This window comes from Narcine bancroftii, chromosome 14, assembly GCF_036971445.1.
Source record: "Narcine bancroftii isolate sNarBan1 chromosome 14, sNarBan1.hap1, whole genome shotgun sequence".
Lineage (NCBI taxonomy): Eukaryota > Metazoa > Chordata > Chondrichthyes > Torpediniformes > Narcinidae > Narcine > Narcine bancroftii.
The window spans coordinates 36,535,069-36,557,624 of NC_091482.1; the positions used below are offsets into that span (position 1 = coordinate 36,535,069).

Sequence of the window (22,556 nt, forward strand, 5' to 3'; positions counted from 1 at the left end):
GTGAGCAGGCCTTGAGTATGGGCCAGTGGAGCGCAGCTCTCTTCACTCTTATCGTCACGATAGGGGGGTCCCATAGAGAGAACAGATACTCTCCAGTCCAAGTAACAGAGTGTTTTTATTGTGCTGCCTCTCGAAATGTGGCGAGTGTCAGAGACACGGCAAAGACCGCCTGTAGCAGCTCATTGAAGCAATTCACAACCTTCCCATGGCTGTCTCTCCCCACATCCCTCTCCCCCTCCTGGACAAAGTGGAAGGGCAGAGGGTGTATCTAATGGGCGAGGAGAATGGGGTCAGAGAGGACAGCCTCAGAATACAAAAAGATCCCTTTAAAGGAGGAATTTATTCACCAAGAGAATTTGTTGCTGTGAGCGGCTGTGGAGGCCAAGTCATTCGGTAGATTTAAGACACTGGAAGATAGATGCTTGTTTAGGATGGGCATCAAGGGTTACAGGGAGGAGAAGAGATTTGTAAATCAGCTATGGTGGAATAGAAGGGTGGACTCAATGGGCCAAATGGAATAAATCAGTTTTTACGTTTTCTGGTCTGACCATGAAAAGCAAAAGGCAGTTAAATTTGTAGGACTACCACCACTTCCACCGTGACTCAAAATGGGTTATGAGTTGACCCCTTATTATCTCAAAATAGGCAAACTAATCACCTTACTTACCCCTTCAACAGGACCCACCAAAACTCAAACGATTGTCTCTGGCACGATCTATGAACTTATCACTTCTGGTCGTACCCTTCCATGGCCACTGGGCCTCATTGTTTCCTAAACCTGCACTGCCTGGTTCTAGCATTTACCCAAACCCAATTGTTCCAGCAAACGCATCACGTCCACGTTCTCCTGACCCTCCAAACTGGTCTCCGTTTACCTCGTGCAGTGAAATGGGATTCAATGGTAGTGTGTTGTTCTGATGGCTGGCTCCGCCCCTATCTGCTCACATATATCCCTGTTTTCCTCCCTAAACACAGAACCCTTCCGAAGACTGCTGTATTAATGTGTGAGTATGGCTGTGAATCGAGCATATTGCATTCAAAGGCACAGGTGCTGTCATGCAAACTCCCAGTAACCCAGTTGCCAGCAGTGGGATAAACAAACACTGGGCAAAAAACTGAGAACTCTGCCACGGCGCTGTTCCAGTTCAATGGTGACCCTAAAGGGTCAAATTTTGCATTGTACTAACAGCCTGCTGTTTGCTTCCCATTCCTATTCCCTCCCTGCCCCCACCATCCCACTTTAAGCTGTGTATGATGTAAAGCAACTTGCTGAGCTTTGGGTTTGGATGGATGAACGTGATGGTTCTCACCAGCTACACCACCCTGAAAGAGGTGCTGGTGAGAAAGTCACTAGATTTTCAGAATTGGCCAGACTGAGCAATGTATCAGAAGGTGGGTGGAGTGAGAGGGGTTTATTTGATGGTCAGTTATCATCATATCTATGATTACAAGTGGAAAATTCTTCCTCATCCTCAAAATGAAAATGTGTGGACAAAATGTGGTGGCAAACTATGTGTTCCGGAAAGCAGCAGGTCCTGCCAGTTCCTGTTCTTGTCCAACTAATTCAACGCTGAAGTGATGGGCTAGTCAAGGGAATTCGAGTTAATGTTAAATCAATTATTGAATCGATGGACCATCACCTGATTTAAGTCATTTTGCAAATTCACAATTAGACTTCACAGCATCACAGAAAATTAAAACAAATTTAACAGTGTCATTTCTTCATGTCCATTGACAGCTGAGCTAAAGTTGTCTGTGTTCCCATATCATCCTGTTAGAAATAGAAGTACCTTAACAGAAATTGCTCGAGACAAAATTTGAGAACAAAGAACATTTATTATAACAACAATGCAAAGTTGGGTGCTTCCCCTTACCCTGGGAATACACACACACACTGGGGCTCACCCAACTTTTATACAGTGAATTTCAGTATAGGAATACCCTCCCCCTTACATTCTCCTGCCTCCTGGATGGGTTTGGCATTAGGCAATCCTACCTGTTTCTGTGACTTGGAGGACCAGAGGGTATCCTGTCGGTGTCCCTTCATGTTATCCTCATTGTCCTTATTCACAACCCTGCCCTTGTCCCCATTCACACCTTTCCGACTCTCAGAGCTACAGTCTCTTCATATGCAGAGTTCGCTAATCCTCTAATCCTGTCTAGGGTTTACTAATTAAATATGTAGAACTTGGCACTTCTGTCTAGGGCTAGGAGACCCTTATCTCACCCAGACTACCTTTCCTTCCTACATTCTATTATTCCTTGCCTCTCCTTATCTTAATGGCTCACTGATCCTGTCAAAGGACTAGAAGGTTCTTATCTTACATAGGCTGACTCTGCTTCCTGCATCCTAATTTCCATGCTTAGCCTGTTCATACTGGTTTAATCCATCACTCCATGTATCTGTACTAGTTTCCCCATCTTTCATATTTTCATGTCAAGTTTACTCATCTCTCACAATCCTCACTTCTCTTTTAGATCAGTGATACTGATCTGTCAAATTAACTGTGCTATTGGCAAAGTTGGTCTTTCTCCCAGCGGGTCAATAAACGAATTGCAGTGTCATAAGCATCCATTTGGGAAACCCACATCCTTTGGGTTATAGAAATAGAGGTCCGCAAAATCATGAAATGAATACAAGCATTTAGGTAGGGGAGCACCAGAATGACCAAAATAGTGAGTCCTGCTGCTATAAGGGCTGTGAGTATCAGGCTCCAGTTTTCAGTAAAAAGACTAGTCCATCCCACATCAGTCCAAGGTTGCCAAGTCTGAACATGGGCATGGGCAGATTCTTGTCGAAGTCCTGAAGCAGTGTCTTTAACCGCCTGACTGTTGTAAGCATTGTCAGTACTGAGTCTCGCACAGACGCTGCCTCCAGCAGCCAACGAGCAATAGAGAGCCAGGCGGTTTTGTTGAATCGTTGCTAGTAGCTGCCGTCTTTCTTCTGCCCCTTCATTAAGGGCCATCGCCGTCCATTCGGCGACGATCTCCAAAGCCGCCTGGAGTCTGAACAAACGATTTAAATGCCCAGCAGCTTTAGTATTCTGGAGCTGTTTACTTCGTTGACCATTGGAACTCCCCTTACAGTGGTGGTATTTAACATTTGGAATGGCTGTGTAACCCAAAGGATGCTTTAGAATAGCACGGGTTGGGGAGGGGTGTTTCTTGTCACTTAATCTGTGAGTTGTAGCCTGTCTGCGAACACTAGCATATGTATCAACTCTCTCTCTGCCACATGTACAATCCTGACAATTATCCTGTCTGCCTTTGTGCCCACATCTGCTTTGTGCAAAACGCTTAAAACTGTTCTTGTTAATATCTGTAGAGTCCACAATACCATTAAAATCATCATATTGAGAGGTGTTCTGTTCCCCTGGTCCACATTTGAAATCTATATTAATCCCTACCTTACTATGATCATACCCTATATCTATGTCCCGTCTACATTCTAAAGTAAAATAATGGCCATCTATGCTGCCCCTATTCCAGGAGGACTTAATACATTTTGAATACTTTAGTGATGTCTCAGAATTTGGGAGGTAACAATTAAACTGTACAATAAATAATAAAAACAACATTACAAGACTTTTTCCCGGCGTAGTGTAACTTTCAAATCAGGATGAAGGACTGCACGCCAGGTGGAGGGTGGATTTTGAAGATCTGTAGCCTGTGGTTCAGCAGCTCGTTTGATTCGTTGGATGTGGCTCCAACCCTTTTCTTTCGTTCGTACAGCGGTGTCTGTAATCAAAAGTACACAGTAGGGGCCATCCCAGACAGGTTTTAGTTGTGTATCTTGCCAAGCTTTAACAAATACCCAATCACCAGGTTTAATAGAATGAATTGGATACTCCAGGTGGGGGGGAGTTTGAGCTAATAAACCCTTCAGTTTTAAATCAAGGAGCGAAGCAGACAGTTTAGAGATATATTGGTCATTAGCCTCAGGGATGGGAGTATCTGTGTGGAATCCCATGTAAGGAAGACCAAACATCATCTCATATGGTGAGACAGCAAGGTCTTTACGAGGAGCTGTGCGAATCCTGATTAAAGCTAAGGGTAAGCATTTAAGAGACCAGTTTCCTCATGAAGTCGAGTGAGCTGATATTTCAAAGTCTGATTCATTCGCTCAACCCGGCCCGAACTCTGGGGTGCCATGGGGTATGGAGCTGCCAGTCAATGCCCAATCTTTCACAAACCCCCTGGAGTACCCGAGAAGTAAAGTGTGTACCACGATCTGAGTCAATGGTCTGGATCATCCCATACCATGGAATCACTGAATCCAGCAGTACTCTGATAAAGGTGCTAGCACGATCATTCAGGGTCGGGAAAGCCTCAATCCATCACGTGAAATGATCTACCATCACCAACAGGTACTTGTAAACACCTATCTTAGGTAATTCTGTGAAATCCACTTGTATCCATTGGAAAGGGCATACAGCGATATCGCGACCGCCAGGCATTACCTGGCGCATGACTTTCTTATAAATTTTCTGACAAATTGGGCACCCCTGAGTACTCTGCTTGGCTATAGTGTATACGCCCGAACAATGAAAGGTGCTTACAAAAGTGTCGACAAGTGCCTGGGCTCCCCAGTGTGTCTGTTGGTGGAGCTGATCAAACATTTGCCGTGCCAATGCTTTGTTCAGCACTTGGCATCCTTCGGCTGTCCACCACAACCCATCACTAGTTTGATGCATTCCCTTTTTTTTTAAATGTTATTTAAAATTTTATGACATGAATAAAATAAAAATTACATTTAAAGAAATAATAAAAAATAAGATAATAAAAATTAGAATACTACATCATTAAACTACACAAATTAACCCCCCCCCAATAATTATAACACAACATTAATCATCTAATTTAAAATTAATCCAACCCTCCCCCCCAAAATAAAGAGTGAAGAATTAATTAACAATGTTGTAAATAAAATAGAAAAAACCCCACTTACAAAAAAAAGGATAAAACTTAACAACAAAAAAATTACTAACAACAAAAAAAATATCAATACTAAAATAATACCCTTAAACATATATTTAAATCAAACATAATTCATGTATTTAACAAATGAAATCCACTTTAAAACTAAATTCAAATATTAAAATCATATATCAACCACATATCTGTTATACAAAAAATCATAATTAATAATACATAAATACAGAATTTCCATTAATACCAAGTTTCCTTTATAATTCATCGAGAGAACAAAAACATCCCTTAGAAAAACAATCAAATAAACTTTTTATTCCCTTCCCCTCCCCTTATATAAAAAAAGAAAAAAAAGAAAAAAAGTTCAAACTCTTATAAAATTCTCCATATTCTTCATTTATAACATCTTCAAAATTCTCTATCAAAATTAACTAAATTTTATTAAACTCTTCTCCCTCAATGTATTTGTACTTAATTTTCTTCTTCTTCTTATCACCTTTCCCCTCATCTTCCTCTTCATCTAATTCAACATCCTCAATTTTTGACTTATTATCTTCTGTGACATCATCCTCTTAAAAAAGAAAGAAAAAAGAGAAAAAAAAACCCAAAAAAAGAGAAAAAAAGGAGAGAAAAAAACCTCCTAATTCCCTCTCAATTACAATCAAAACAAAAAGAGTTTAAAAAAAATGTATTATTTATTTTAAAAAATAATTTAAAAAAACCTTCACTTCTTAACCCAAAAATTAAAAAGAAAAAAAAAACAGGTCGGAGGTCACAACTACCTCCTCCTGTTTAAACTGCCCAAAGTGGTAACTCCCCCAAAATATTGGGTGTGAGATAACTCACAGGTAGCTGATGACTTCTGGAAACTAGTGCCCACCCAGTTCCCTCTCCCAACTCCCATTTCATTAAACTATCATCATTATTTAAACTATTTAAACTCTTTTCAAAAAAAAAGATAAAAGATTTATTTTTTTAAATCAACGTTACCACTTCGATCACCATTGCTTCCATTTCTTTTAAAAATCTGGATACCACCTTACATCTCTACTCTCTTTGGAGACCTTGAAGGACTACATCGTTCCTGAAGCTGCATGATTGGTAGAGACTGAGCAAAGTCCATAACCTCTTTAGGATTGTCAAAGAATTTTGGCTAATTTCCATCCTAAAAAATCTTCAGTACCGCAGAATACCTGAATGTTGCCCTATGTCTTTTTTTTCCACAACCGTTCTTTCACAGAATTAAATTTGCGTCGTACTAGCATAGTATTAAATCTCCATCTTGAAGCTTTCTGAACATCTTGTGAACTCAAATATTCTAATAATAATAATGAATGATCCGAAACCAATCTAGCCTTATACTCCACAGATGTAACCCTATCCTGCAAATGTGCTGATATTAAAAAATAATCAATTCTAGAAAAAGAATTATGTCGCGAGGAATAAAAAGAAAAATCTTTCTCTGTAAGATTAACTCTTCGCCAAATATCAATTAAATTCAAATCTGCCATCATATTAATCACTTGGATTGCCATCTTAGACTTCTTAATTACTCTTGAGTACTTATCCAATAAAGGCTCCAACGCCACATTCAAATCTCCCCCAACATCACATTAGAGTTCGATTGTCCAAGTAATAAAGACATATCCACAACAAAAGCTGTATCCTCAACATTAGGAGCATAAACATCAAGCAAAGTCCATGCCTCATTAAAGATTGTACAATTTAATTTTAATAATCTTCCACCATTTTTCTCTTCACTCTGTAACTAAAATGGTAGATTCTTATGTACCAAAATTGCCACACCTTTTGCCTTAGAATTAAACGAAGAATAAAAAACGTGCCCAACCCATTCACGTTTGAGTTTCAAATGTTCCTTATCTATTAAATGAGTTTCCTTTGCCATTGCGACCACCGTTTCTTCCATTTCTTCCAGAAATCAAATTCCCTTCTTGCAGATCTGCCCTCTTTGGAGACCGTGGAGGACTACGTCGTTCCTGGAATTGCGTAATTGGTAAAGACTGAGCAAAATCCATAGCTTCTTTAGGATTATCAAAGAACTTTGGTTGATATCCATCCTGAAAAATCTTCAGTACCGCAGGGAATCTAAATGTTGCCTTATATCCTTTTCTCCACAATAATTCTTTCACAGAATTAAATTCACGTCGTTGAAACATAATTTCCTGACTCAAATCCGGATAGAAGAAAACACGATTACTCTGAACCATCAAAGGAGATTTGTTTTCTGTGCATTTCTAATAGCCATACGTAAAATAGTCTCTCTATCACAGTAATTTAAACAGCGAACCAGAACAGGTCTTGGATTCTGTCCTGAAAAAGGTCTCCTTCTCAAAGCTCTATGAGCCCGTTCCAATATTAAACCTTCAGAAAACTTATCTTGTCTCAACACTTGTGGAATCCATTCAGTGAAAAATTTTCTTGGATCTGGCCCTTCTATGCCTTCTGGCAAGCCGGCAATTTTCACATTATTCCATCTGGATTGGTTCTCAAAATGATCAACCTTTTTTGCTAAATTTTTATTCTGAATCTGTAACGTTTCAATTGTTTTATTCACATCTTGCAATTGATCTTGTACATCAGATAATCCTTGATCACACATCTCAAGTCTTTCAATAGTTTCAACTTTAAAAGCTCCATAATCAGCCATCTGTTGAGTATTGACATCCACCAATGCATTAATCTTAGAAGTAAGATTATTCATAGAATCACCTAAATGCATCATTGAAGAAAATATCTTATGTTCAAGACTCTTGAAAAGTATATCAACATCAGTAGATCCAGACATGGTGGGATTCTGCTGTTCTTGTGGAATCAGAGGACCTTCTATCCCTTCTTTTAATTTAGTAGCTTTTCTTGCAGTTTGACTCCGTGTAAGAGCCCCTGCCACAGACCCCCCAGAAGTATCAGGAGGCTGATGATCAGGGTTATCTTTGATCCAAACCTCCTTTAAAAGCTTCGTTACGTCAGTATCTGGAAGAGCTGTTATAACTGGTGGTATAGCAGTCAAATAACAACTCTTTAACTCTCCAACTGGTGGCGCTCCAGCTAATTCAGCAGTCAAAGTCTCAGTAACAGTAGACGTTGTTTGAAATACTGGCATCCGGCCAGCCCTTTGTTCTAAAGGCAGCTGAAAACGACCTTCAGAAAGACTTACGGAATCAGAACGGAGTTCCAAGGCCGAATTCTTCGCTTGTTTTCCTGGATCCATTTCACACTGAGTCGTGGCTTTTTGTAAACAAGCAGGCTCAGATAATTTCAGAAAATATAATTTTTTAACAATCTGTTGATGTTTCCTTTTACTTTTTTGTTAACAAATGAACCATTAGGTATTAATTCAACATCTCATACTATTTATAAACTTTTTAAAAAAGTTTTAACGGGCACTTAAAGACAAAACAATAAGTTAGAGTCAGGAGAGGACTGGAAGGCATGTCTGTTCCTTACGCCATCTTGCCACGCCCCCCTCGCCCCCCGTTTGACGCATCCTCTGATCCCTCATATCAACCTCCTCTTCTCGTGAAAAGATGGGAGTCTTTTTAAGCTCCTGTGAGATGGGGAGTAACAGCTGCATATCCACTTTCGCAGTGAGCGCTGCCTGTTTAGCAGCTGCATCTGCCTGTCTGTTGCCCTGTGCTTCAGGGCTGTCACCAGTTTGATGGCCCCGTACATGGACCACAGCTATTTCCTCAGGTAACGTCAGAGCCTCCAAGGATTGGACAATTAGGTTCTCATGCATCAATTTCTGTCCTTTTCCCGTAATCATTCCCCGTTCCTTCCAGATTTTCCCAAAGGTGTGCACTACACCAAAAGCATATTTTGAATCTGTGTAGATTGTGCCCACCTTATTTTCCAGACCTTGGAGAACTCGACAGAGGGCATATAATTCGCAAGACTGGGCTGACCAGTGACCGGGAAGGCGACCGGCTTCAATAACTACCCCCTCATTCCCATCCACTATACTATATCCGCTATAGCGAGTGCCATCAATACAGCAGGAAGAGCCATCAATAAATCACCGTTCTCCCTCCTGTAAAGGCTCATCACTCAAATCTTCTCTAATCTTAGTCTGCAGGTCTATCACTTCCAAACATATATGCTCTAACTCATTGATTGTGTTGGGAGAGGTTGGAGAGACTAAAAAGGCTGCTGGATTATGTTCTCTACTTGTAGTCAGAGTTAGATCATCCCTATCCATCAAGATCGCTTCATATTTCAAAATTCTAGAATCTGTAAGCCACCTACCAGCACGCTGTAACAGAATATTGCGAACGGTGTGAGGAGTGTGTACTATCATTGGGGCACCAAATGTAATTTTTCACGCTTCTTCAACTAAAATAGCAGTGGCTGCGATAGCTTGAACACATTCTGGCCAACCACGACAAACAGGATCCAAAACTTTTGAGAGAAAAGCAACTGGCTGCCTGCAGCCTGCCCTTTCTTGTGTTAAAACACCGGTTGCTACACCCCCTTTCGCGTTAGTATAAAGGTCAAAAGACTTATTAAGGTTGGGTAAAGCCAACACTGGGGCACTAATAAGGCGCTGTTTCACCAAGTTAAAATTATTAATCTCTTCTTCCGTCCAAACTAGCGCTTCACCCCCTAGAATCGCGAGTTTATCGTAAAGGAATCGAACTAGATTAGAATAATTTTCTATCCAAATTCTACAGTATCCCACTAGACCAAGGAATTTCCTGAGTTCCTGGGCATTCTTAGGAGGTGGGATCTGTAGAATACCTTGTATCCTTTCTGGACTTATCTTTCTGGTTCCCTGACTTACCAAATGACCCAGGTATTTAACCTCTGATTGTACGAATTGTAATTTGGATTCATTCACCCTGAGACCTTTCTTTTTGAGAAAATTCAAAAGTGCAATGGTATATAGTTTAGCTGATTCATCGTTCTTCCCGTAATTAATAAATTATCTACATATTGAATTAACTGACAACTCTCTTTCTGAGGAGCCTCCTCTAATATTTGTTCTAGGACCTGGCCAAATAAGTTTGGTGATTCCGTAAAGCCCTGAGGGAGTACGGTCCACCTGTATTGATTTTTACGTCCCGTAAAAGGATTCTCTCATTCAAAAGCAAACATATCTCTGCTCTCTGTTGCTAACGGGCAGGTCCAGAAAGCATCCTTGATATCAATCACATTAAACCATTTACTATGGGGATCAATTTTACCCATTATTGTGTATGGATTAGGTACGACAGGGTGACGGGTGAGAATAATTTTGTTTAGTTCCCTCAAGTCTTGTACTAATCTATAGGTACCATCTGGTTTTTGGACAGGTAAGATTGGGGTATTAAAAGGTGACATACAAGGTTCTACAATGCCAATTGGTCAATTACTGGCTGCAGCCCCTTTCGGCCAGCCTTTGGAATGGATACTGCTTTCGCCTAATAATCTGCTCAGGATCTTTTAAGGTAACTCGTAGGGGAGGGATATCTAACACTCCTCTATTGCCTCTTCCTGCCCATACTCCAGGATTTATGAGTTCCCGATCCTCCTCACTTAATACATATAGTTGAACCCCAATACCTGATTCTTGTGGTCTGGTGCCGATAGCCAATTGATCTTGTAAATCCCTTCCCAGCAAACAAACTCCAGCTTGGGGAACTAGTAAGAGATCCTCCGTTATAACCTTTTCTCCCATCTGTATCCTAACATCTCTTAATTCAGGGACCGGGAAATCTCTTCCCCCTACCCCTGAAATCATTACTGTCCCTTCTATCCTCACACCCTCGGGTGGGTGTAATATACTAGACCGGGCTGCCCCGGAATCTACTAAGAATATCATCCTATCACTGTGGGGTCCTATGCTTAAATTTACCAGTGGTTCTCCATGCAGCCCCACAGTGTGTATTGACTGAGAACCATGACTCCCCTATTCATAGTCTGTTTCCATCAGGACATACGATCGCGTCTCCCTGGCTCGCATGGGGCACTCTCTCTTGAAGTGTCCCTCCTTGTTACAATGGTAGCAGGCCATTGTTCCCACTTCCCAATTCCTAGTTGGGTCTCCCCGGGGTCCCGGGAATGGTTGGCATCCCCGGAATCCTCCTCTAATCCTTCCTCTACTCTGGACCCTATTTCCCCACGCCTGGCTCTCCTCCCAATGCCCAGGAGCTGGCACAAAGTCCCTACCTTTTCCTTGCTGTCCCTCCACAGCTCCCTTAAATGCCTGCATTAAAATCTTAGCCTTTCCCTTCTGCTTATCCTCAGATCTCTGTACAAAGGCTTTTTGCGCAATTTGTAGAAACTGGGTTATTCCCTGCTCATGCCAATTCTCAGTTTTCTGTAATTTCCTCCTTACGTCTGGGGCTGAATTTGTAATGAAACTCGTTAATACTAATTGTTCCCCTGCTGGGGATTCTATATCCAGACCCCCATATTGCTGTATAGCCGTATGCAATCTATTCAAAAATGCCGAGGGGGTTTCCTCGGGTCCCTGAGGAACTTCGAATGCCTTTTTAAAGTTCTGTCCCTTCGGAACAGATTCCCTGATTCCTTTAATCAGATTAACCCTATACTCTTCCATTAATACCCGACCACCTTTGGTATTTTTATCCCAATTAGGTCTAGCCAAGGGGAATTTAGCTTCTCCAGGTACCACATCTGGTCCCCCTTGGTGTTCCCGATCCCAGACTCTAATCCCTGCCTGGCAAATCATTCCACGCTCATCCAGGGTAAACAGAGTCCTAAATATAGCTGTTAATTCATCCCATGTATATATATTCGGTCCCAACAATTGATCCAATTGTTCAGCGCATCCCTGGGGATCCTCTATCAGGGAAATCATTTCCCTCTTAAAATTACACACCTCCGTACTGGTCAAGGGCACATTTACAAAACCGAGACCCCTTCCCACGGGAACTTCCCGCAGGGGTCTCATCCAGCTAACTTCTAGCTTATTATTTCTGAAATCCTGCTCTTCAGAAACTGACTCACAGTATCCTGCCCTTTCTTCCAGTAGGTTCTCACTCTGCTCAAAACTAACCTTGCCTCTGTCTCTCGTCGACCGTGTAGGCAATCTAATACTTTGCGAACGGGTTAACATTCCACCCCTATTCTCTTCTCCTTTCATTAGTTGCGGGGGAGGAGGGGAAGGTGCGGAAGGGTAGAGCACAGGAGGGGAGGAGAGATAGGAGCTGGTAAAGGAGGGGCATAGGGTGGAGGAAGGGAGTGTAACACATCCCATCCTTGCGTTTCAGGTACAAGGGGTTCCTCATCCCTCTTGTCCTCACTTCTCTTTTTGTTCAGGACCAGTTGGTCAACCGATCCCCTGAGCCAGCAGGCGGCATATTCCTTTGTTATCCCTTTGATTCTTATACAGCCAGATGTTCAGTTCCTGACACATCCAGTCATCCTCGGATCCGAGCCTCGGCCAATATACCGAGCTTCCTTTAATAGGGCTTTTAACCCATTCTAGACAAGAGTACTTAATCATGATAAGTTTGTCTTTTCCCCGGGATCTCCCCGAACCCCAGTCAGATAACATTACTCCTAACGGACACTATTTGGTTATCTGATCATCCAATCCTTCACTAGGATTCTCTTTCTTACTGCCCATACCTCCCATACTGACAGGTATAAAAATTTCTCTTACCAGATCCAGTAGCTACTCTTCTCGCGCTTCCTTAACGTTCTCCCGTTGTTGTTCTCAATGCCTCTTCTTGGATATCACTCGCTTCTTCCACTGACCAGCCACCCGTCGTCCATGAGTCCAGCTGGGGTGCATCTACCCCCGTCATCAGGCACTCGGTCAGTGGAGGGAGTGTGATCCCGGATGAGCCCCCATTTGTTAGAAATAGAAGTACCTTAACAGAAATTGCTCGAGACAAAAATTGAGAACAAAGAACATTTATTATAACAACAATGCAAAGTTGGGTGCTTCCCCTTACCCTGGGAATACACACACACACTGGGGCTCACCCAACTTTTATACAGTGAATTTCAGTATAGGAATACCCTCCCCCTTACATTCTCCTGCCTCCTGGATGGGTTTGGCATTAGGCAATCCTACCTGCCTACGTGCTGTTTCTGTGACTCGGAGGACCAGGGGGTATCCTGTCGGTGTCCCTTCATGTTATTATTCTCATTGTCCTTATTCACAACCCTGCCCTTGTCCCCATTCACACCTTTCCAACTCTCAGAGCTACAGTCTCTTCATATGCAGAGTTCGCTAATCCTGTCTAGGGTTTACTAATTTAATATGCATAACTTGGTACATCCATGTAAGGCTTACTAATTAAATATGTAGAACTTGGCACTTCTGTCTAGAGCTAGGAGACCTTTATCTCACCCAGACTACCTCTACTTCCTACATTCTATTATTCCTTGTGTCTCCTTATCTTATTCAAAAGGTGGGCTCACTGATCCTGTCGAAAGGACTAGAAGATTCTTATCTTACATAGGCTGACTCTGCTTCCTGCATCCTAATTTCCATGCTTAGCCTGTTCATACTGGTTTAATCCATCACTCCATGTGTCTGTACTAGTTTCCCCATCTTTCATATTTTCATGTCAAGTTTACTCATCTCTCACAATCCCAAAGTCAAATTTCATTGTCCTTCAGCCCAGAAATAGGCCCTTCTGCCTGTCACATCTATGCTGACCATAAAGTACCAAGTATAGGCCCCGTTTACTAGCTTGTACCCATAGCCTTCAACACCTGGCAATTCAAATGTTTGTCCATAAGCTTCGCAAATGACATGAACCTGCTTCAGGCTGCGGGGCTTCAGATTCCAACCAGCCTCTGAGTGAAACAATACACTGCCCCTTCACCTTAAATTTCTCCCCTCCAGTCTTACACCCCTCTGGCATGGGGGTAAAGTTTCTTACGATCTACCTCCCTGTTCCCCTTCGTGATTCCTTTGTTCCTGACAGGCAGTGGTGGAGAGAGCACAGAAGATTCTTGCTCAACCTACTGAGAGACTTCAGTCTGAGAAGGAAATCACTGGAGTTAGAGTTGTGGAGGAAGCAGAATGTTTGAAGTGTTTGAAGTGGAAAAAGGTAAGGCACCAGCATTTTCCAGGGAGCGCAAAGACTCCCCAGCTGGGGTGGAGATATAAAACTAATCAGTAAACTCAAAGACCTAGGCCTCAAAGCCCCACTGTGTAATTGGATCCTGGATTTCCTCATATTCAGACCCTGAATCCATGAGGTTCCATGGATTGGCAAGGCTATATTCTCCACAATCTCCATTATTATTGTTGTGTCCTTAGCCCCCTGTTCTACTCACTTTACACCTACTGGTGTGGCTCAGTATGACAATAACAGTATGTACAAATTTGCTGACAATACCACTGTAGTAGACTGTATTAAACGAGGTGATGGGTTGGGATACAGGATGGAGATTGAAAACTTGATTGAATGGTTTACAAACAACCTCTCAGTCAATGCCATCAAAACCAAGGAGATGATTGTAGACTTTAGGAGGGGAAAATCAGAGTTGTGAGATCCAATGATCATTGGGTGATTCAAAGGTGGAAAGATTGAGCAAATTTAAATTACTGGGGGCCACAGTCTCGGAGGACCTTTCATGGACTCCACACAAAAATGTTATTGTTAAGAAAGCACATCAGCACCTCAACTTTCTCAGGAGTTTGTGGAGGTTCAGTATGTCATCGGAAACTTTGGCAAACTTCTATAGATGTGTGGTGGAATGTGCGCTGACCGGCTATATCATTGTCTGCTATGGGGCCACTAATACCCCTGAGTGGAGAGCCCTGTACAGGCAAACCCTCCCCATCATCAAGAAAATCTAAATAATTTGCTGCCATCGGAGTGCAGCAGGAATCATTGAGGATCTTGTCTACATGGACTTTGACAAGGTTCTCCATGAGAGGTTGAATCAGAAGCTTAGGACTCTAGGTATACATGGAGAGGTTACAAACTGGATTTGGAATTGGCTTGGTGGAAGGAAACAGAGAGGGTTGGTGGATGGTTGCTTTCCAAACTGGAGGTCTTTAATGAGTGGTGTTCCTCAGGTATCTGTGTTGGGACCATTATTGTTTGTTAGCTGTATAAATGACCTAGATGATAACGTGGTCAATTGGATCAGCAGGTTTGCTGATGTCACAAAGAATGGAGGTGCCGTGCACTGTGAGGAAGATTTTCAAAGTTTGCAGAGGGATCTGGACCAGCTGGGAAATTGGGCCAGTAAATGGCAGATGGAATTTAATGCAGATAAATGTGAGGTGTTGCACTTTGGAAGAGTGAATCAGGGTAGGATGCACACAGTAAATGGTGAAGCCACATTTAGAATGGTGTGTGCAGTTCTGATCGCCCAGCAGCAGGAAGGATATCAATAAGATTGAAAGAGTGCAGAGTAGGTTTACTAAGTTGTTGCCAGGTCTTCAGGAGATGAGTTACCGGGAAAGATTAAACAGGTTAGGACTTTATTTCTTGGGACAAAGAAGAATGAGGGGAGACTTGATAGAGGTATTAAAGATTATGAGGGGTATAGACAGAGTAGTTGTGAATAGGATGTTTTGACTTAGATTGGGGGAGATAAAATACGAGAGGTCATAGCTTTAGGCTAAAAGGGAAGAGGGAGAAGGGAAACGTAAGGGGAAAGTTTTTCACAGAGAGTGGTGGGAGTGTGGAATGAGCTACCATCTGATGTAGTGAATGTATATTCAGCCTTGAGTTTTAAAAATAAATTGGATAAATACATGGATTGGAGAGGTCTGGAGGGTTATGAAATGAGAACAGGTCAGTGGGACTAGCTGGTTTTATTCATCAGCACAGACCAGAAGGGACAAATGGCCTATTTTTTCTGTGTTGAAATGTTCTATGGTTCCATGGCATTGAATGTTTGTGGGCAACCTGCTGTTAAGTGTGGGCTGGGATGGTGAGATGATGATCAGTCTTGGGTATTTTGTTTGATATTGCTTCAACCTATCTCCCTGCCCCACCTCTGCCCGGACTGAGACTCAGAGGCTGGACCTGGCCAGTGATTTGTCATGGTCCCTGCTGAACACATGCTGAGTCACCAGAAGTGACGAGCCATGTGTTAAACACTGATGATACCCGGAGGAAAGCAGTGCAGCAGCTGAACCTATAATGAGCTGGTTGCTCAGGTGTGGGGGAGGCCTTCACTCCCTTTGTAGCAGCCACCCAGACCCAGTCCACTGTGGCAGGAGAGCCTGTAGCAGAGGAAAGTGCCCCATTGATTCATGTTTGGTGGGAAAACCTCTCCCACTCCAGATCTCTGCTCCAGAACATGTTGTGCTCACTCACAATGTATTTCCCATTTTAATTATTTAGAGAAAGGACGACCCCACAACAAGTTTCCTGGAGTCGGGTATAATCAATACGGTCCTTGACCTGTTTTCTGCAGGCACGGAGACTAGCTCCACCACCCTCTGCTGGGCCTTGCTCTTCATGGTGCTCCATCCAGATGTGCAGTGTAAGTAGCACCAGTTATTTCTGTGTCTGAGTTAGATCATGTGATCAGAGACAAACTCCCTCACTCAACCTGGTTGTTGTCAGTAGAATATCTTCTATTGGAGTCATCCACCACAAGAACAGGCCCATTGTGTTTATTCTACCCATCAACCATCCACTTACACCAACTCTACTGAGTTCTCCCCACATTCCCATCAAAGATTTGTGAGGGATTGAAAGAGTAAAAGAGAAGAAACCTGCTCGTGACCCCAGACCACAAACTCTGTAGACAAGGAGAACAATACTCATTTGACCCAGTATCTGCGGTGATTTCAACAATTGGCAACTAATTGGTGCTGAGCCATGAAAGGATGTCGAATGAGTGTGGCCGGCTCCCGGTGAAGGTGCCAATCCCCACCCTCCCCACACAGACTCCACCGACCCTGCTCACTGAGCTGGGGAACATGCAGATCCTGGCCCTGCCCGGGCTCCCACTGCTGGGCTGCGACAGCTTCACGGTGCAGCTGTCTTCTGCACCGTCTTTGCCCTGGTCTTTGACTTGATGAAGAGACGGAAGTGGAAGAACTACCCTCCCGGGCCCCGAGGATTTCCTTTAGTCGGGAACCTCCTCCAAGTGGATCTGAGAAACCTCCACCACAAAGGTAAAGGCAGCGATGGGGGGAGAGGGGATGTAAAGTGGTTTGGACTTGGTTGTATGTCTTGTCTGTTTTGCTTGCTTGTGCTGGCGGTATGTAGATTGGCAGCAGCTTCCATGGTTAGTTGAGTGGCATGCATGGGCTGTCTTGCTTAGTCTTGTTTGTTAGATTGTTTTTGGTTGGGCCTTGACTCGTGTTTATGGGCCCTGTTTCAGAGAAATACTGTTTGTTTTTATGCTTTCAGTATAAAAATGGCAATAAAGTGACTCTGGCTCTGACCATCTTCTAACCCCTACTCTCTCTTTCACTCACACACACTTCCTTCACGTTGTGTGTTCCACAGCTTGTTGGCTGGTTCAGTGGAATTTTTCCAGACTCCGTAAATTTAAGGATATATCACTCTGTTGTTATGGCGAATTTAATCTTGGTAAAAAAATAGGGAGGGTTGTAGTCCCAAATCTTAGGTGTTTTAAATGGAAGATTCAGCTGTTTAAATCAAAGCTTTTACGTGCTCTCATCATGAGACAATTTTGTGTGGATGTGGATCAGATTTGGTGAAATAAGTCAATCAATTCAGACTAACTTAGTCAATATCATATTTGGGTCATGTTAGTTTCAATCTTTTACACTGTTCTGTGCTTTCCCACCCTTTTGAGTTAGTTTTGCCATTTTGCTGTTCATTTTGGAGAGAATGGGTGAATTAATACTAAGTGCACACTCCCCGGTCCCCTCCCCTCACCCTCACTCTCTTCTTGATGCCATTGTTCTCAGTGGATGATCCATGATCCATGAGGTCCCTCCAGCTTTTTCCAGGTAGTGGGACTGCCCGTGCTCCCCCTCCCTGCCTGCCCATCGGTTCCTCACTTTGATCCACGGCCCATCAGCCACTCTGCTCGGATCCACCGTGACGAGCCAAGAACCTCTGACCATGGACAGGACACCCCTCCCCATCCTTCCCTGATTTTGGTCCTTCTGTCCGTCATCTTCCCTTGTCCAGCAACCACCCCTCACATACTGGCCCCTCCCTCATACCTTTTCCCCTCTGCTCTTTACAACCCTCTTCACATTCAGTCTGGATGAAAGAAATCTTGACTCTCTGTTTCCAGTGCAATACACGAACCATCTGGAGAAACTCAGCAGGTCGCACAGCATCCATAGGATGCAAAAGGTGACCTTCGTCCGGAATAAGGAAAAGTCGGAGGACATCTGAATAGTTAGGGATGGAGGTGAAGGGGAAAGGGTGGATCACAGGCTACCAGCTCCAAGATGCTGCCTGACCCATCAACTTCCCCAGCAGTTAGTTCCATGCTCCAGATTCCAGCATCTTCAGTCCCTCGTGCCACCACCTTGCTTTTTTCTCTCTCCTCACGCTATTCTTCACCATTTCGTGGCATGTGCGGGGGTCAGGGGGGGTTGTGGTAGAATATATAACATGTAATGCAAGCAGGTTGGGGATTCTGGCATGAGGAAGGGCATACAGCCATATGCATTCCATCGTAGAGGTTGCCTTTGTGTTTCCTGTGAAGCCCAACTGCAGCATCCAAAGTTCCTACCAGGAGGGGAACCAGTGCAAAACCTGCCACAGGAACAGCGGCGCCATTTGGTGGCAGAGAAACGTTTCGCTAGGGTTTAGGCGATGTGTAGTGACATCACCTCGTTTAAAAAGATTTTTTTAAAGTAATTTTATTTATTCTGTGTTTTCATGTACATTTAAGTTTTATTTTGGTTCTTTTTCCCTTTTGTGATTTGAACAACATAGAGGGCTTGAAGTGAATTCAGAGTTGATGTAGGCCATTTGGCCCTTCGGTGCCTGCTTTCCCATTCACTAAAGTCGATCAGAGGGCACAACAGGTACTGCCCACACTTCTCTGCCTCAGATGAGGAACTTGAACTTTCCTTGGATATAAACACTGTTGAAACAGTGTCTTAATACAGAACAAATTACAGGAGTTCAATTTCCACAAAATCCAGAATTATTCTTATTAGGAGACATTAAAGGGATAAGACGAAAATTGAAATGAACTAGAATTTGTTAAAATTGCATTAGCAGTTGTCAGAAAGTGTATTGCATTGCTTGGAAATCTGATTCACACCTAAGTTTGGAATGATGGAATTGGGAAACATACAGTTGTGTTTCCCTTGAGAAAATTACATATAATTTAAGGGAAAAAATATTTTTACAAATTTGACGCCCATATCTACCAAAATTTAATTTTTAATTTTTTAGATTTCTAAATGTTCTTCTTAGCCTCTAAGACCTGTGTAGAAATAGATATGAATTTTAGACTAGATGGATTTTAAAACTTTTGCTGTCCATTCTCATTCTTATTCATTTCTTTCTTTCCTTCTTTTCTATTCTAACACCTCACTATGTATTCTCTTTTCTTTCTATCTTTTCTTGGGACTGTAGGTGGGCGGGGGAGGGGTGTTGGATATTATCATCATATATTTGATACTCAATATATTATATCTGTATTTTGAAATATATTTGAATGCATGTATGGTTAAAATTTTTGAATAACATTTAAAAAAATCATATTTCCATTCCACTCTATTAAAAGCCTTTCTCCACTTAACACGCTACACATTCTGGAGTTTTAAGCGATGAGGAATAAACTATATTCGTTAACCTACAGATATTAAAGTGTGAATATCAATTCTTTAGAAATCCTGTTTGGTCTATAAAATGTCCATTGCAAAGTTCTAACAAGATTAGAATCATGAAATACCTTACCAAGTCAGGGAGTAAGTATATTAGCAAAACATTTAAAAAAAACCTCAACAGTATAACCAGCTAGACCTGGTGCTTTACCAGACTGAAAGGAAGAAATTGTTTAAAATTTTCCATCTCTGATACTAGAACTTCCAATAAAAGTTGGTCATTGGGAAAAATTTTAGGGATATTCAACTATTGCAGGAATCTATTAATAGAAACAGAATTGTCGGGAAACTCAGATTTATCAGAATAGAATTCCTAAATGTCTTATTAATTTCAACATGATCAAACACAATGCTACTGTCTCCTTACAAATCTTAGTAATTTTAGCCATAATTGATCTTAATTGACCAGCTAACAATTTACCTGATTTATCGCCATGTACATAAAGCTAACTTTTAAGTTTAAGTTGGTTTTCAATAGGATATGTTAAAAGTAAATCACATTGCATTTGAAGTTCTACCCTTTCCTCATCAAGATCAGCATTAGCCATCCTTGAATAGACTCTATCAATTTCTTTAATCCTCTTATTAAGTAATAATAATTCCTCCTTTGTACATTTTCTTAACCCAGCTGAACAAGAAATTATTTGTCCCTGAGCATATACCTTAAACCCAACCCAGACAGTTAAATGACATTTCCTCATTAAATTTGTTAAAAAAAAGAGGTTTGCTCCCTAATAAAGTGTATAAAATTTTCATCTGGAAGTTTTCTTTGGCTTGGCTTCGCGGACGAAGATTTATGGAGGGGGTAAAAAAAGTCCACGTCAGCTGCAGGCTCGTTTGTGGCTGACCAGTCCGATGCGGGACAGGCAGACACGATTGCAGCGGTTGCAAGGGAAAATTGGTTGGTTGGGGTTGGGTGTTGGGTTTTTCCTCCTTTGCCTTTTGTCAGTGAGGTGGGCTCTGCGGTCTTCTTCAAAGGAGGCTGCTGCCCGCCAAACTGTGAGGCGCCAAGATGCACGGTTTGAGGCGTTATCAGCCCACTGGCGGTGGTCAATGTGGCAGGCACCAAGAGATTTCTTTAGGCAGTCCTTGTACCTTTTCTTTGGTGCACCTCTGTCACGGTGGCCAGTGGAGAGCTCGCCATATAATACGATCTTGGGAAGGCGATGGTCCTCCATTCTGGAGACGTGACCCATCCAGCGCAGTAGGGTTGTATTAAACCACCTGCTGGGCTCTGGAAGTAACATCAGAAAGTGGAAAAGAGAGTTTCAAAGGTGCATGATCAGAAACAGCAATTGCACCACAGGTACAATCCATTACCAAGGGAACTAATCAATTATCAACAAAAAAAATCATCAATCCTGGAATATTGACAATGAACATGTGGGGAAAAAACTTTTTATGATTAGGGTGTAGAAAACGCCATATATCAAAACGTCCGTAATCTAACAAAACAGAATTGATAATTTATTAGGCAGCATCAAATTTGAAGAAGATTAATGGGTTAAGGCAATTGTTTAAGTCTCTGCCCAAAAGCAGCATGTATTTGTTCAAACTCGGCAGGAAACAAACACCTGCTTAAAAACATTCAGGATCATTAACATTTGGGCGTACGTATTAATCAGAACAACTTTCTGATTCCACAGTGCACCCATAACTATTAAAAATCCACCAGTAAGATTTGGGATCTTATTAAAGTGTACAAAGGGAACATTAAAGCCAATAAAAATAGATATATCTCTAATTTTAGACTGAGATGAAATGAAATTGTAAACTTTTCCAAAACAAAAAAAATGATACTTGGCTTCTTTACAAATGGGAGTCTGCTGTGCAAAGATAATATCAGCATGGAATACTTAACATCCCCTATTGAAAGCCAACTTCTTAATACAGAAGGATATTTATCATCTATAAACAAATGGGGGTGAGGTTGGGCGCTCATCTTGATTTATAGTGCCCTGTGCCTGTTCACTGCTTCTACGGAGTCTGCAACCCCTTGAAGCCACTGCTGAAAACAAGCACTGCCATCTAGGGCCGAGATCCTGTGACCACAGAATTTTAAAATAACTTTAATAGACCATATAAAGCCTGCAGCTGTGGGCAGTTAGACTGAGCAGTATAGCCCTGGCTGCCCTGCTGAGGAGCACTGTGCCTCCACTCCCTGCTCTCCGCAGGTCCACACCAGTGGCAGCCTACCATTACTATAGCCCCAGCCCCACTAAACTATATCCAGCCTGACAGTACTGATTTTGATGCTCCTGTACCTCCCTCCTGATTCAAAGATCCTGTGCAGTGGATGAAACAATCCAGAATAATTCTTTGAACCCTATTTAAGCAACACCCAGTTGTTCCAGTTTCTGCCCACATTTCATGCATGGGCTGGTGGGCCAGAAAAACATGTTACCATGCTGAATCTCTAAATGAATGTGAACAATTGAAAATTGAAATAAATTTTCAGCCTAAAGTACTAACATTAATTATCAAATTATCAACACCAGCATTTGGAACCTGAAGTTCATGAAACCCTATGACCTAAAAACATTCCCCTATGGTCTGATAGGACCTTGCTGGGCATAACTTGGCATTATCATTCTTTGGGACATTTTGAAAGACACTAAATGAAACACAAGTTTCTTCAAAGTCAAAATTGGTTCTTGTTTTGTTGCTGCAGCCCAGGTTCATGAGGGGATTGACAGAGTCATTGGAAAGCAGAGAAAACCAAAATTGGAAGACCGTGAGGAGATGCCATTCACAAATGCTGTTATCCATGAATCCCAACGTTTAGGGAATATTGGTCCAAATTCACTGCCTTAACAAACAGAGGTACCACGGTCATGGGTTACACCATCCCTAAGGTATGGTCTGGAGTTGATAGATACTTTCTCCCAATGTAAACAAT

The 22,556-nt window shown here is 42.2% G+C and overlaps 1 protein-coding gene across 1 annotated transcript; it reads right to left on the bottom strand.

Annotated features, from left to right (window-relative positions):
* Window positions 1–1,816: 1,816 nt before the first annotated feature.
* LOC138749675 (uncharacterized) lies at window positions 1,817–20,553 on the bottom strand. Its single transcript, XM_069911396.1, has 2 exons — window positions 12,557–20,553; window positions 1,817–8,175 (listed from the first exon to the last, which is right to left on the bottom strand). Exon 2 carries the CDS (start codon window positions 8,156–8,158, stop codon window positions 7,157–7,159), a length of 1,002 nt encoding a protein of 333 aa, XP_069767497.1. The 5' UTR covers window positions 8,159–8,175; window positions 12,557–20,553; the 3' UTR covers window positions 1,817–7,156.
* Window positions 20,554–22,556: the final 2,003 nt, after the last annotated feature.

What these genes read in the sequence shown, in the direction of transcription:
- LOC138749675 (XM_069911396.1), bottom strand. Translation starts at nt 8,158, where the DNA reads ATGGATCCAGGAAAACAAGCGAAGAATTCGGCCTTGGAACTCCGTTCT.